This window comes from Rhinopithecus roxellana, chromosome 4, assembly GCF_007565055.1.
Source record: "Rhinopithecus roxellana isolate Shanxi Qingling chromosome 4, ASM756505v1, whole genome shotgun sequence".
Taxonomy (NCBI): Eukaryota; Metazoa; Chordata; class Mammalia; order Primates; family Cercopithecidae; genus Rhinopithecus; species Rhinopithecus roxellana.
Window position 1 is genome coordinate 50996651 of NC_044552.1, and position 15514 is coordinate 51012164.

The 15514-nt window shown below is 44.3% G+C and overlaps 1 protein-coding gene and 1 pseudogene across 1 annotated transcript; both read left to right on the plus strand.

Moving 5' to 3' along the window:
* The first annotated feature begins 9738 nt into the window (after positions 1-9738).
* LOC104662864 lies at positions 9739-10187 on the plus strand (annotated as a pseudogene).
* A 3618-nt stretch (positions 10188-13805) lies between these two features.
* Positions 13806-14084, plus strand: LOC104662873 (60S ribosomal protein L37a-like). The gene has a single exon (XM_010364008.1). The coding sequence runs from the start codon at positions 13806-13808 to the stop codon at positions 14082-14084; it is 279 nt and encodes a 92-aa protein (XP_010362310.1).
* The last annotated feature ends 1430 nt before the right edge of the window (positions 14085-15514 follow it).

Below are 15514 nucleotides of genomic sequence, written 5' to 3' on the forward strand. Positions count from 1 at the left end.
ACAAAAACTAGGTGTGGTGGTGTGCGCCTGTAATCCTAGCTACAGGCTGGGCAGGAGAATCGCTTGAACCTGGGAGGTGGAGGATGCAGTGAGCCGAAATCGCTCCACGGCACTCCAGCCTGGGTGGCAGAGTGAGACTCCATCTCAAAAAAAAAAAAAAAAAAAAAAGGTTTACATCACCCCTGGGGGCTTGTTGTCCATGCTCTGAGGAGCTGGGGCTCGATCAAGCCGCACTCTAGTCGTGTGCCATTTGTCCGGTCCCTAACATCCACAGGCAGATATCTGGTACAATCATCAGACTCAGCAGAGAAGAGGCAGAGCAACCCTGTAGTGAAAAAGAGGAAAAGCCCCTACTTCATCCTCTGAAGGTTTACTGAAAATGAACTGACAATAGGCAGATTAATAGGAGAAAAATGCATACAAAATTTATTTATTTATTTATTTATTTATTTATTTATTTATTTATTTATTTTGAGACGGAGTCTCGCTCTATCGCCCGGGCTGGAGTGCAGTGGCTGGATCTCAGCTCACTGCAAGCTCCGCCTCCCGGGTTCATAGCATGGGGGAATCACAAGAGAATGATTGCCCAGTGACTCAACAGGGTATAGGCGCTTACATGCCTTCTTCACAGGGGAAGGGGAGATGGGGGGTGCAGGAGAAAATGATTTTCAGGGGGAAAGAATGGACCCAGGGCTCAGAGAATGGTAAGTAAATAGTTTTCTCTGGGGATTGAATGGGACTGGAGAACAAATGGTGGTTTAGGACAATTTTTCCAGGCTCTAAGTGTGGCACAGTCTCTTCCTCTGTGATATGAGTTTTAATCTTCTCTGATTAATGAAATTTCAAACCGGGTGCAGTGGCTCATACCTGAAATTCCAGCACTTTGGGTGGCTGAGGTGGGCAGATTGCTTGAGCTCAGGAATTTGAGACCAGCCTGGGGAACATGGTGAAACCCTGCCTCTACAAAAAAATTAAAAATTAGCTAGGTGTGGTGGCGTGTGCCCATGCTACCAACTACTCAGGAGGCTAAGGTGAGAGGATTATTTGAGCCCGGGAGGCCGGGGCTGCAGTGAGCCATGATCACAGCACTGCACTCCAGACTGGGTGACAGAGCAAGACCCTGTCTCAAAAAAAAAAAGAAAGAAAAAGAAAAAAAAGAAAAAAAGTAAAAGAAATTTCAGGGAAGGGATTGAAGATCATTATATCCTCTTTAGGGACCCAGTTTCTACAATAAGGGAACTTCAGAGAATGGTCTCATCCTGCACTTTAGGAGGAGAGACAGAAGGTCAGAAAGACAGGAAGGGGGCAGGTCAGACAGACCTTGAGGCTGCTTCTTTTTTTATTCTTTTAATAGTAGAGATACGGTCTCACTATGTTGCCCAGGCTGGTCTCTAACTCCTGGCCTCAGGTGATCCTCCTATTTCAGCCTCCCAAAGTGCTGGGATTACAGGCACGAGACACGAAGCCCCGCCTGAGGCTTCCTCTTTAGTTCCATATTTTGGGGTATCATTTTCTGAGTACCAACAACCCCAAACCAAATATTTGGCTCTGGGCAGGTGTCCACAGGACAAAAAGGGCAATAATCCTCCACTCGACCAATAAAAAAGCTAGTGAGTCGCTCTCCTAGAAGTCAAAGCATTCTCTGCCCCTCAGGCATCCATCTCTCTAGTCAGCCTCACCTGCAGCTCTGGGCCTAAAACTAGAGGAGAAGCCACTCTGGGCAGGGCTTGCGGAGAGAGAAGAGGAGGGTTTTATAAACAATCTTATAGCAATATTGAGAGCAGAGAGAGGGGGGAAAGAGTTGGAGAGGCAGGGGCTGGTGCTGAATAAGAAAAGGAAGCAGCAACTCATACAGTGGCTGACAAAATACACAATAGTTTTGATTTATTTTATTTTATTTTAAGACAGAGTCTTGCTCTGTTGCCCAGGCTGGAGTGCAATGGTGCAATCTCGGCTCACTGCAACCTCTGCCTCCCGGGTTCAAGCAATTCTCTTGTCTCAGCCTCCCAAGTAGCTGGGATTACAGGCGCCTCCCACCATGCCTGGCTAATTTTTGTATTTTTTAGTAGAGATGGTGTTTCACCATGTTGGTCAGGCTGGTCTCCAACTCCTGACCTCAGGTGAGCCACCCGCCTCGGCCTTCCAAAGTGCTGGGATTACAGGTGTGAGCCACCGTGCCTGGCCTAGGTTTGATTATTATTAATTGTAAAATATTTTGGAGGGGAGAGCAAAATCTTTTAACACTTTGAATAAATTCAGAGCTCTATAAAAGAAGCCGTTTGTTTTCTTCGCACTTCCTGCTTTCTTAAGGGAGCAGAGGCTGTGTGCCAGGCACTGTGGGGAAGGGCAGAGGAAAGCCATGCCTGAGAACCTGGAGCCCGGTGATGATGTAAGGGTTGTCAAGGCCCAAGGTGCTCGTGTGGCTAGTTCAAAGGGCTCTTCAAATCCATACAAATCCAAGAAGAAGAGAAGAGTTGATTGAGTTATATTTGGGTATTGATGTTTCAGGAATCAATGGATTTAAAATAAAATGATGTTGCATCATAGAAGAGAAATGAAATGGATCTTTTACTATCTTAATCCCAAAACAAGATTTTTAAGTATAGCACATCTCTAGAAAGGCTTACTGAGCTGCTTTTATCATTTTCAACAGCTGTCATCCTTGTATAAACATGATTACTTGCACAATAACTCTGAAGACAGCCTATATATGTGTATATTAATGTATATTATGTATATTTATTTTCATAAGCACTCAAGTAACCTAATCATATAGGACTGACCTGTCCAATGTAGTGGTCACTAGCTGCATGTGGTTTCTTACATTTAAATTAATTAAATTTATTTAATAATTAAACTTCCTTATTGAACAAGCCACATTTTAAGTACTCAGTGGTCACATGTGACCAGTGACCATGGTATTGGACTGTGCAAATATAGAAATATATAGAACAAGGCCGGGCACGGTGGCTCACACCTGTAATCCCAGGACTTTGGGAGGCCGAGGTGGATTGATCACGAGGTCAGGAGTTCAAGACCAGCCTGGCCAAGATGGTGAAAACCCGTCTCTACTCAAAATACAAAAATTAGGCAGGCGTGGTGGCAGGCGCCTGTAATCCCAGCTACTCAGGAGGCTGAGGCATGAGAATCACTTGAACCCAGGAGACAGAGGTTGCAGTGAGCCGAGATTGCACCATTGCACTCCAGCCTGGGCAACAGAGCAAGACTCTGTCTCAAAAAAAAAACAAAAAAAAAACAACTATATACACACACACACACACACACACACACATATATATAAATGTGTATATATACACATATATATACACATTTATATATATGTGTGTGTGTGTGTGTATATATACACATATATATATATAAACAAGGCTGGGCAGGTGGTTCATGGCTGTAATCCCAACACTTTGGGAGGCCAACACAGGTGGATCACCTGAAGTAAGGAGTTCAAGACCAGACTGGCCAACATGGTGAAACCCTATCTCTACTAAAAATACAAAAGTTAGCTGGGTGTAGTGGCATGCACCTGTAATCCCAGCTACTCAGGAGGCTGAGACAGGAGAGTGGCTTGAACCTGGGAGGCAGAGTTTTAGTGAGCCAAGATCATACCACTGCACTCCAGCCTGGCCGACAGAGCAAGACTTTGTCTCAAAAAATAAAATAAAAATTTAAAAAAGAAATACATAGGCCAGGCGCGGTGGCTCACGCCTATAATTCCAGCACTTTGGGAGGCTGAGGCGGGCGGATCACCTGAAGCTGGGAATTCGAGACCAGCCTGACCAACATGGAGAAACTCTGTCTCTACTAAAAATACAAAATTAGCCGGGTGTGGTGTCACATGCCTATAATCCCAGCTACTCAGGAGGCTGAGGCAGGAGAATCACTTGAACCCAGGAGGCAGAGGTTAAGGTGAGCCGAGATCTTGCCATTGCACTCCTGCCTGGGCAACAAGAGTGAAACTCCATCTTAAAAAAGAAAGAGGCCGGGCGCGGTGGCTCAAGCCTGTAATCCCAGCACTTTGGGAGGCCGAGGCGGGCGGATCACGAGGTCAGGAGGTCGAGACCATCCTGGCTAACACAGTGAAACCCCGTCTCCACTTAAAAAATACAAAAAATTAGCCGGGCGAGATGGCGGGCGCCTGTAGTCCCAGCTACTCGGGAGGCTGAGGCAGGAGAATGGCGTGAACCCGGGAGGCGGAGCTTGCAGTGAGCTGCGATCCGGCCACTGCACTCCAGCCTGGGCGACAGAGCGAGACTCCATCTCAAAAAAAAAAAAAAAAAAAAAAAAGAAAGAAAGAAAGAAATATATAGAACATGCAAATACAGAATATGTCCATCCTCGTAGAAATTTACAATGAACAATGGAACTGGAAAGTTTTATTAGCACCAGAAGGATTCTTCTTGCATGGCAATGACTCTTGAAAAATGAATATAATGAAAAAAAGGAACTTATAAGTGAAAGGAAAAGATTGCCCTTGTGGAGTTAAGCTAGTAGTATGCATACATATATGCAAAGTGAGCTGAAAAAGAAAGACTGGCTTCCAGATTGGAAAGATTATGTTCCTATAGGGCAAGGGAAAGCTTCCCCTTTACCCTCTGAAGGTTCACTGAAAATCAACTGGCAAAAGGCAGATTACAGCCAGGTACGGTGGTATGCACCTGTAGTCACAACTACTCAAGAGGTTGAGGAGGGAGGATCCCTTGGGGCCAGGAGTATGAGGCTGTAATGCACTATGATCACGCCTGTGAATAGCCAGCACACTCCAACCGGGGCAACTAGGGATACCTCATCTCTATTTTTTTAAAGGCAGATTAATAGGCGAAAAGGCGTACAAATTTACTTTTTCATACTTTTATATGACAGGAGAGCCTTCAGAATGAAGACACAAAGATACAAGCGAAACTGTACATTCTTATGGTTAGGTTCAACAAAGTATCAACAGCCTTGTAGAAATACAATCAGAGAAAAAGGGTGTGAGCTAATGCTAACAGGCTGAGTGGGGAAACCCAGCAAGGCCCTTTTGTTGAGATTCCTCTTGGCCTCTCCAAGCAGCATTCCTTCCTTCTGGGTGTGCAGCAGGACCCTCTCTGGAATGGGGGTCTTGTCACCTACAGTCACATAAGTTGGGTCAGATAATTTCTTTATAGCCAGTTCTTATAGAGAAGGGGCAGGAGGAAAGTTAGAGTAGTATTTTTAGGTTTTGTGACTGGTTTGGGGAAAAAGAAGTTCTGGTTTCTATGGCCTTGGGGAAGAGGAATTCTAGTTTCTATGGCTGGCCTAGGGGAGAATGAGGGGCCAGAGACTGGGGGGGGGGGGGGGGGGCGCAGGAGAAGGTGAGAGAAACTTTTGCTTCAGGCTGCTTCTGAGGTCTCCTTTGGAGGTATCACTTTCTAAGCCTCAACATTCCCACAGGAAAAATCTACATAAAAAGGAAAGCTATCAACCAGATAGTGAGTGGACTGTCAGGCAGGGAAACAGCATTATCATCATCACTCTCTTCTTCATTTTCAAAACAACAGGTACTAGGCTAGGTGTGAGGGCTCACGCCTGTAATCCAAGCACATTAAGAGGCCAAGTCCGGCAAATCACTTGAGGCCAGGAGTTTGAGACCAGCCTGGCCAACATGGCAAAACCCTGTCTCAACTAAAAATACAAATATTAGTCAGGCGTGATGACTCACACCTGTAATCCCAGCTACTCAGGAGGCTGAGGCAGGAGAATCATTTGAGCTTGAACCAGGGAGGTGGAGGTTGCAGTGAGCTGAGATCACAGCACTGCACGCCAGCCTGGGCAACAGACAGACTGTCTCAAAAAACAAACAGCAACAACAACAACAACAACAACAACAAAATGGGTACTATTTGTTGAACTGAGATTATGGGACAAACGTTCCTTTTTTTTTTTTTTTTTTTTTTTTTTTGAGACGGGTTTTGCTCGTCTCCCAGACTTGAGTGTAGTGGCGCAATCCCGGCTCACTGCAATCTCCACCTCCCGTGTTCACGCCATTCTCCTGCCTCAGCCTCCCGAGTAGCTGGGACTATAGGTGCCCACTATCACGCCGAGCTAATTTTTTGTATTTTTAGTACAGATGGGGTTTCATCGTGTTAGCCAGGATCGTCTCCTGACCTCGTGATCCGCCCACCTCGACCTCCCAAAGTGCTGGGATTACAGGCCTGAGTCACCACATCCGGCCGGGACAAATGTTCTTAATTCGCATAGCAACCTGTTGAGTGAGTTGTTATTGTGCCCATATTCTTAGAGAAGAAAATTCAGGCTCCAGGTAACTCTCTTGTCTCCAAAACCTGTCCTCCTAACTATGATGGCAAACTTTCTCTATAAAGAGTTGGACGGTAAATATGTTAGGTTTTGTATGTTGTGTGGTCTTTGCTGAAACTTCCCAACTCTGCTGTTGGAGCAAGAAAGAAGCCACACACAGACACGAGTGAAGACTGTGACTGTGTTCTGATAAAACTTTATAGACACTGAAATTTAAGTTTCATATATTTTTCTTGTGTCACACACACAAAATATTCTGATTTTGTGTGATACATATACACCACGGAATATTACACAGCCATAAAAAGAATGACACTGTGTCCTTTGCAGCAACATGGATGTAGCTGGAGACCATTATCTTAGCAAATTAACGCAGGAACAGAAAACCAAATACCACATGTTCTCACGTATAGGTGGGAAGTAAACAATGGGTACACATACTCAAAGGTGGGAACAATAGACACTGGGGACTATCAATGGGAATATTCTGTACATAAAAAAAATAGACACTGGGGACTATTAGAAGAAAGGGGGAGTGAGGGGGGAATGGGGTGAAGAACTACCTATTGGGTGCTATGCTCACTACCTGGGTGATGGGACCATTTGTATCCCAAACTTCAGGATCACGTGATATACCCACGTAACAAACCTGCACATGTACCCCCTGCACCTTAAATAAAAACGGAAAATATATGCATTCTTATTTTGATTTTTTCCAACCACTTACATATGTAATCATTTTTCTTAACTTGAAGGTTTACAGAATTGGCCAGGGAGCTATAGTTTGCAGACCTCTGACATGTTTCAAGTTTGACTAAGTAGTCAAAAACACCAAACTGGCAGCACCCATCCAAGCACGTTTCTGGGGGAAGGGAATCCTACTCAGTGGACAAGAGTCTGTTGTGGAGATGGACACATTAATGCCAACATCTAATGCATATTCAGGACCAACCACGTGCCTAAGCTCCGCACTTTAACTTAGACTATCTCATGTCATCTTCAGAGGAACTCCATTAAGTAGTTACCTCTGATTTCACCCCTTTACAGTTGAAGAAATCGAGCCATAAAGAAGTTAACTAGCTTGTCCAAGGTCACACAACTAGTTTGTGGTTGGGTGGGGATTTGAACTGAAAGAGTCTAACATCGTGCTGAATGCCTTCCATTAAACATTTAACTGTAGTCTCCCTCTCCCCTGCATTCTTACTCTCCAACCCACAGGCCTTCTCTCCATTCCTCTCAAACTCCCACTTTGATCTGCCTCTGCTTCAGCACCGCCCAGTACTTTGAATGCTTCCTGCCACACACACACCAGACCGTTTTCTGGATCTTTTTGATTCTTCAGGTCTTAACTCAAATTTCGCCTCTTTAAGGAAGCCTTCATTGATTACCCAAGTGAAAGAAATAACACAGGCACGCGCAAAACATACACAAGCATATACATAAGTTCTCTGACTCTCTCCTCGTCCTATACAACATTCAGTTTTTATAGAAGTTATATCTATTTGGAAATTTGAAATTGTCTTATTTATTCATCTATTTTATTGTCTTCTGTTAGATTGCAAGTACTTGACTTTGTCCATCTTTTACCACATTATAATTAGTTTCCACAATGCCTGACACATTGTAGATGTTCAATATATTATTTTTCACTATTATTATTATTATTATTATTATTATTATTTTGAGTCAGAGTCTCACTTTGTTGCCCAGGCTGGAGTGCAGTGGTGTGATCTCAGCTCACTGCGACCTCTGCCTCCCTGGTTCAAGCAATTCTCATGCCTCAGTCTCCCAAGTAGCTAAGATTACAGGTGTGCTCCACCATATGCAGCTAATTTTTGTATTTTTAGTAGAGATGGGGTTTCACTATGTTGACCAGGCTGGTCTTGAACTCCCGACCTCAGGTGATCCACCCACCTCTGCCTCCCAAAGTGCTGAGATTACAGGCGTGAGCCACCATGCCTAGCCACATCATAGATGTTCAATACATTCTAACTCTTTGTTCTGATACTGCATTTACTGAGAAACTTTCAAACTCTATTTTAATTCCATCTATTGGGAGAGATTTGCAACTTATGAAAACTTTTGGTCCCTGTATAGGGTGGATTCTTGCAGTAGGTGAACAAATAATTATTCTGTTTAAGATGTGACTTCGAGGGCATCAACCACAGCATAATATCTAATGATGCCTTAACCTGAGAGTTACGTTTTCCACTGGAAGTTCATAAATCAGCATTTCTGTTGCCCACTTATGTATTTTAGTTAGTCCTCATCTTCCCCCAGAAAGTGTCCCTGGTCCTTGAAAATAGAAGATCTAGCCATCACGCACTTAGAAGACAGATTTTTCTTCAAATAATTCCTTCCAGGATCACCCAGACATGACTGTGTTTAGCTAATTTAGGGAACTGTGTCCTTAACAGTCTCTCATCTGCCTCCCCAGTCTCTCTTTTCCTCTTATCACAACCTGCCTACACTTCTCTCTCCTCTTCCTATCTTCCAATGCAGACCTATCCCAGGATGTCTCTCTCCTAGTCTTATCCCCTCTTACCCTATCAGATATACCTGTCATGCCCCTTATATCCCAGTGGCTCTACTTTTAAAGACCCTTCCTAGTGAACTCTTCTCAAATGCAAACAGGATCATTGATGATATGAATGTGTGGAAGGTGTATGGCTTCCTTCCTTCCTTCTTTCCTTCCTTCCTTTCTTCCTTCCCTCCTTCCTTTCCTCCCTCACTCCTTCCTTCCTTCCATCCCTCCTTCCTTTCCCCCTCCCTCCTTCTTTCCTTCCTTCCCTTCCTCCCTCCTTCCTTCCTTTAGTATCCCAGACTTCAGCATCATGTGATATACCCATGTAACAAACCTTCCTTCCTTCCTTTCTTCCCTCCCTCTGTCCCTCCCTCATTCCTTCCCTCCTTTCCTCCTTCCCTCTCCTTCCCTCTCTTTCCCTCTCCTTCCCTCTCCTTCCCTTCCCTTCCTTCCTTCCTTCCTTCCTTCCTTCCTTCCTTCTTTCTTTCCCAAACTTTCTGTAAATTGCTTACATTATTTTATAATTTAAAGTTGATTTTTGACTGGGTATGGTGACTCACACCTGTGATCCTAGCACTTTGGGAGGCCAACGCGGGCAAATCACTTGAGATCAGGAGTTCGAAACCAGCCTGACCAACATGTTGAAACATTGTCTCTACTAAAAATACAAAAAAAATAAATAAATAACCAGACATGGTGGGGGGTGCCTGTAATACCAGCTACTTGGGAAGCTGAGGCAGAAGAATGGCTTGAACCTGGGAAGCAGAGGTTGCAGTGAGCCGAGATCATGCCACTGCACTCTAGCCTGTGCAACAGAGTGAAAGTCCATCTCTAAATAAATAAATAAAGTCTTTTTTTTAACGTTAAGCCAAAATTCCGTCACAGCCTTCAGAGCCTGGACCAGAGCATACCCCACAAGAGCCATGACAACAAAGGCCATGTGCGTGTTGGAGGCCTAAGGCCTCATACGGGCACCATCCACTTTAAACAGAAGGAAAATAGGCCAGCTGTGGTATCGGTATGCATTACAGGATTGACTCAAGGTCAGCACAGATTCCATGTCCATCAGTTTGGAGCTAATACGCAAGGTTGATACGCACCTTAATCCTCTATCCAAAAAACATGGTGGCCCAAAGGATCAAGAGAGGCATGTCGGAGACCTGGGCAATGTGATTGCTGGCAAAGATGGTGTGGCCAATGTGTCCACTGAAGATTCTGTGACCTCACTTTCAGAAGATCATTCCATCATTGGTTATAAAAGGGTGATCCAGAAGAAACAGATGGCTTGGGCAAAGCTGGCAATGAAGAAAGCACAAAGACGAGAAACACTGGAAGTCATTTAGCTTGTGGTGTCGTTGAGATTGCCCAATAAACATACCCTAGAATGTGACCCGAGTGCCAATAACTCCACCGTTATCCTGCTAGCTATGAAAATGTAATGTGAGGCTGGGCGCAGTAGCTCACGCCTGTAATCCCAGCACTTTGGGAGGCCAAGGCGGGCGGATAACAAGGTCAGGAGTTCAAGACCAGCCTGAATGACATGGTGAAACCCCATCCTACTAAAAATACAAAAATTAGCCGGGCGTGGTGGTGGGCGCCTGTAATCTTAGCTACTCAGGAGGCTGAGGCAGGAGAATCACTTGAACCCGGGAGGCAGAGGTTGCAGTGAGCTGAGATCGAGCCACTGCACTCCAGCCCGGGTGACAGAGTGAGACTCCATCTCAAAAAAAAAAAACCGGGCCGGGTGCGGTGGCTCACGCCTGTAATCCCAGCACTTTGGAAGGCTGAGGCAGGTGGATCACGAGGTCAGGAGATAGAGACCATCCTGACTAACATGGTGAAACCCTGTGTCTACTAAAAACACAAAAAATTAGCCGGGTGTGGTGGCGGGCGCCTGTAGTCCCAGCGACTCGGGAGGCTGAGGCAGGAGAATGGCGTGAACCCGGGAGGTGGAGGTTGCAGTGAGCCGAGATTGTACCACTGCACTCCAGCCTGGGCGACAGAGCGAGACTCCATCTCAAAAAATAAAAATATTTAAAAAGAAAGAAAGAAAGAAAGAAAATGTAACGTGATAAACATTAAATACTGTACTTGTAACTGCCCAAGTGGTTCACCTTGCCTGCTGCCTAGACAGAACCGATTCATCCAGACAGAGGAATTGCAATAGACAAAGAGTAATTCAGTCCAGGCGCAGTGGATCACACCTGTAATCCTGGCACTTTGGGAGGCCAAAGCGGGAGGATCACTTCAGGTCAGGAGTTCGAGACCAACCTGGCCAACATGGGCGAAACCCTGTCTCTACTAAAAAATATGAAAATTAGCTGGGTGTAGTGGCGTGCAACTGTAATCCCAGCTACTAGGGAGGCTGAGGCAGGGGAATCACTGGAACCCGGGAGGCGGAGGCTGCAGTGAGCCAAGATTGCACCACTGCCCTCCTGCCTGGGCAACACAGTGAGACTCAAAAATGAAGAAAAAAAGGAAAATGTATATGACATCAAATAAAATGAAAAGCATTTGCCACAAATAGAAAGTAACTTTAAATACCACGGAAATAAAACAGTATTCTTAAATCTAGTTTAATACCTTTGCCTGGTGAAGGGTGGGATCTTTTGTTAAAAGGATGATTAACGCCGGGCGCGGTGGCTTAAGCCTGTAATCCCAGCACTTTGGGAGGCCGAGACGGGCGGATCACAAGGTCAGGAGATCGAGACCATCCTGGCTAACATGGTGAAACACCGTCTCTACTAAAAAATACAAAAAAACTAGCCGGGCGAGGTGGCGGGCGCCTATAGTCCCAGCTACTCGGGAAGCTGAGGCAGGAGAATGGCGTAAACCCAGGAGGTGGAGCTTGCAGTGAGCTGAGATCTGGCCACTGCACTCCAGCCTGGGCGACAGAGCGAGACTCCGTCTCAAAAAAAAAAAAAAGATGATTAACAAGTGTTAGGGATCTTCTCCTAAATTTAATTAGAATGACTGGGAGAACACTGAGTCATTGTTACCTAGTACAATTATTGTCATACCTCTTTCAGGGTCTGTTTGCACTTCAATGAAGCAATTGGATGCTTGGCTGAAGGGAAAACACTCTCTCAAAGTTGTATTTCAGGTGCTAGGGCTGGTGGGGGCAGGAAAGGTAAGGGTGCATGCCTTAGGGTTAGGTTTGGGTGATCAGGTGGTATTTTCCTGAAGATAATACATCCTATGGTATCCTAAAGTGTCTGGCCCCACAGGTAGAGATTCAGGTATGTGGGTGATAAACTACTCATTCCCAGGCCTGAACACATCCCTATAGCTACTCACACAGATATTCAAGCAGGAAAAAGTATGCTTTCTCTCTCTTTATTTTTTTCTTAGTAGAGACAGGGTCTCACTATGTTGCCCAGGCTGGTCTTGAACTCCTGGGTTCGAGGGGTCCTCCTGCTTTAGCCTTCCAAAGTGATAGGATTACAGGCATGAGCCACCATGCCTGACCACCCCTCCCCTCCCCTCTCCTCCCCTCACCTCCTCTCTTCTCCTTTCCTTCCTACCTCCTAGATTTCTTTTCTTTCTTTCTGTTTCTTTTCTTTCATTTTCCTTTCTTTCATTCCTTCTTTCCTCCTTCTTTTCTTACATTCTTTTTTTTTTTTTCCTTTCCTTCTGGATCTCATATCTGTTTCCCAGGCTGGAGTGCAGTGGCGTGATCTCAGCTCACTTCAGCCTCGACCTCCTGGGCTCAGTGATTCTCCTACTTCTGCATCCCAAGTAGTCGGGACTACAGGCATGTGCCACTGTGCCCAGCTAATTTTTTATATTTTTAGTAGAGACAGTGTTTGGCCATGTTGCCTGGGCTGTATTTGCTTTCTTTCTACTGGAAATATTTAATAGGGAAAGGCAGAAAAAAAGACAACAACAAAACTGACAGCAAATGAACTGCTGCAGAAGTAAACTGTGCAAAACTGGCCTTGCAGGTTTTCCCCTTCTAATTTAGTCTTTGTTCATTGTTACAGTTACTGTCACTAACTACAACCAAAGATCTAGAGAAGATCTATTACTGTTAATTTAGTCTTTGCTCAATGCTACAGTTACTGTCACTAACTGCAACCAAAGATCTAGAGAAGATACATCTATTAATTTAGTCTTTGCTCATTGCTACAGTTACTGTCACTAATTATAACCAAAGATCTAGAGAAGATACATCTATTAATGCTATGATGTAGTCAAAAGAGCTCTAGATTTGGAAGCAGGAAATCTGAAATCTGTTCCTCCTTTACTACTTCTTAGCTGTTATGATTACCTTGAGCAATTTCTCCCTTGCCTGCTGTTTCTCATTTTCCATTAAATCTTCCATTTTCTCCCCGCTAGGTGAACAGATTCACCTTTGAGGGCCCAGTGAGCTCCTCTTTAAGATGAGAACAACAATATTTTATCCTGTCATGGAAGACAGGGGACTGGACTAGTTAATTTCTTGTACCCACCATTTCCGGGATCATAAAATCCTATGAATTAGAGAAAACCAACTGTAGGCTGGTGCCAGACTCTTGAACAGGAAGCAAGTATGGGACATACCAATGTTTCAGCATGTGCCTACCCACATGACAAACCGTTGTTTATAGAGCACCAACTATGCACACAATAAAGATGATAAGTCATTTTTGAGTATTTACTCCTCACAGCAACCCCATGAGCTAGTTTGTATCATTATCCACACTTAAAACATATAGAAACGGAGGCACGGGGAAGCCAAGGCATTTGTGCACAGCACAAAATCCATAAGCAGCAGAGATGATTTTGAATACAGACCATCTGGTGAAACTGACTACAAAGAAGCATAGGGAATTTTGAGGGGTGATGGAAATGATTTTTTTTTTTTGTAATTATAAAATTAAATGTCAAAGGTGGAGAACTGCTTCCCAGAGAGCAGTTTCGAAACTATTTGTAGCCAAGTTTAATTTGTTATATTTTATTTTTATTGTAAAAAAATTTCTTTCTGGGCTCGGACCTAGTTCGCGACGACATGGCCAAAGGTACCAAGAAAGTCGAGATCGTCGGTAAATACGGGACCCGCTATGGGGCCTCCCTCCGGAAAATGGTGAAGAAAATTGAAATCAGCCAGCACGCCAAGTACACTTGCTCTTTCTGTGGCAAAATCAAGATGAAGAGACAAGCTGTGGGGATCTGGCACTGTGGTTCCTGCCTGAAGACAGTGGCCGGCGGTGCCTGGACATACAATACCACTTCCACTGTCACGGTAAAGTCCACCATCAGAAGACTGAAGGAGTTGAAAGACCAGTAGACGCTCCTCTACTCTTTGAAACATCACTGGCCTATAATAAATGTATTAATTTATGTTAAAAAAATTTTTTTTTGAGAGATGATGCCTCACTGTGTTGCCCAGGCTGGAGTGCAGTGGCATGATCATAGCTTACTGTGGCCTCAAACTCCTGGGCTCAAGCCATCCTCCTGCCTCAGGCTCCCGAGTAGCTGGGACTACAGGCATATGCCACCATACCCAGTTGGAAATGGTCTATGTCTTGATGGAAATGTTCTATGTCTGGGTGGTTATAAAACTATAGAACTGTACACCTAAAGAGGGTAAATTCACTCTAGGTAAGTTATATTTTAACAAACCTGACATTTAGGACAAAAAAAAAAAAAAATAGAATGCAGAACAAACAGAATTTAGAACAAACCAAAAAACCCAGAATGAAGCCAAGAGGTAAGGAAGAGAGGAAGGGAGGGAGATTGGGAGGAAGGAGGGAGGACTCTGCAGAACAGGCTGGAAGCTAGGAAGAATGCCCTGTATGCGCTGACCAGGCAAGCACAGGCATCGCCTGGAGAGCCACGCCTCTGCTATCTGTTTCCATTGCCTCAGGGAGAAAAACAAAAAGATGATAAATTCAGCTTCTCTTTTTCCTTTGTTGGTGGCCCTCTCGCTTCACCTTCGTTTCATGATTTTGCTTCAGAGGGCAGTCTCTGTTTTTCAACTCAGTTCCGGCTGCTCAAAGTGGAGGTCTAGACATCTGATCTCTTCTTGATTTGACCAGAACAGCCTGTTCAAGAAGGACAAACAGTAACACAGGGATTTTGGCAAAGAATCAGACTGTAATGATCTAAGTAAATGAATGAATACATTAGTGTTTTTACGGCCAGCAATCTGGTAAGAACTCTTATAAACATCCAGCAAGGGTTAAGTAGGAAACAATGGTGTTCCCTTGCCAACATCCATCCTGGTGTGTGGAGAATTATTTTCAAATTTTTATTTTGGATGCAGGCATGAAAGGGGACAAGGTTCGAAAAATTATGCTCACTACTTGGGTGATGGGATCATCCGTATCCCAATCCTCAGCATCACACAGTATACCCATGTAACAAATCTACATGTATCCCCTAAATCTAAAATAAAAGTTAAAAAAAAAATTTTAATTCCATTTTGGCAAGTGCATTTCATATTTCACTAGACTGGAGCCTCTGACCCTCTCAGGACACCTCTCAGGCAGGGGAGTTTCCTCATCACAATCACAGGATGAAAAAGTTTATTTCTTCCTGAATTACAGCCCTAAATCCTTTGCTGAGTTGCCATTTTCATGTGATCAAAGTATACTTGTTAAAGACTTAAAGGTGATTAAATAGCAAAATAAACCACTTATCTTCCTATACATCTTCAACTCCCAGAGCTAGTTGTTCATTTGTGACAAGAGTTTTGGTGGCCACCAAGAAACCACA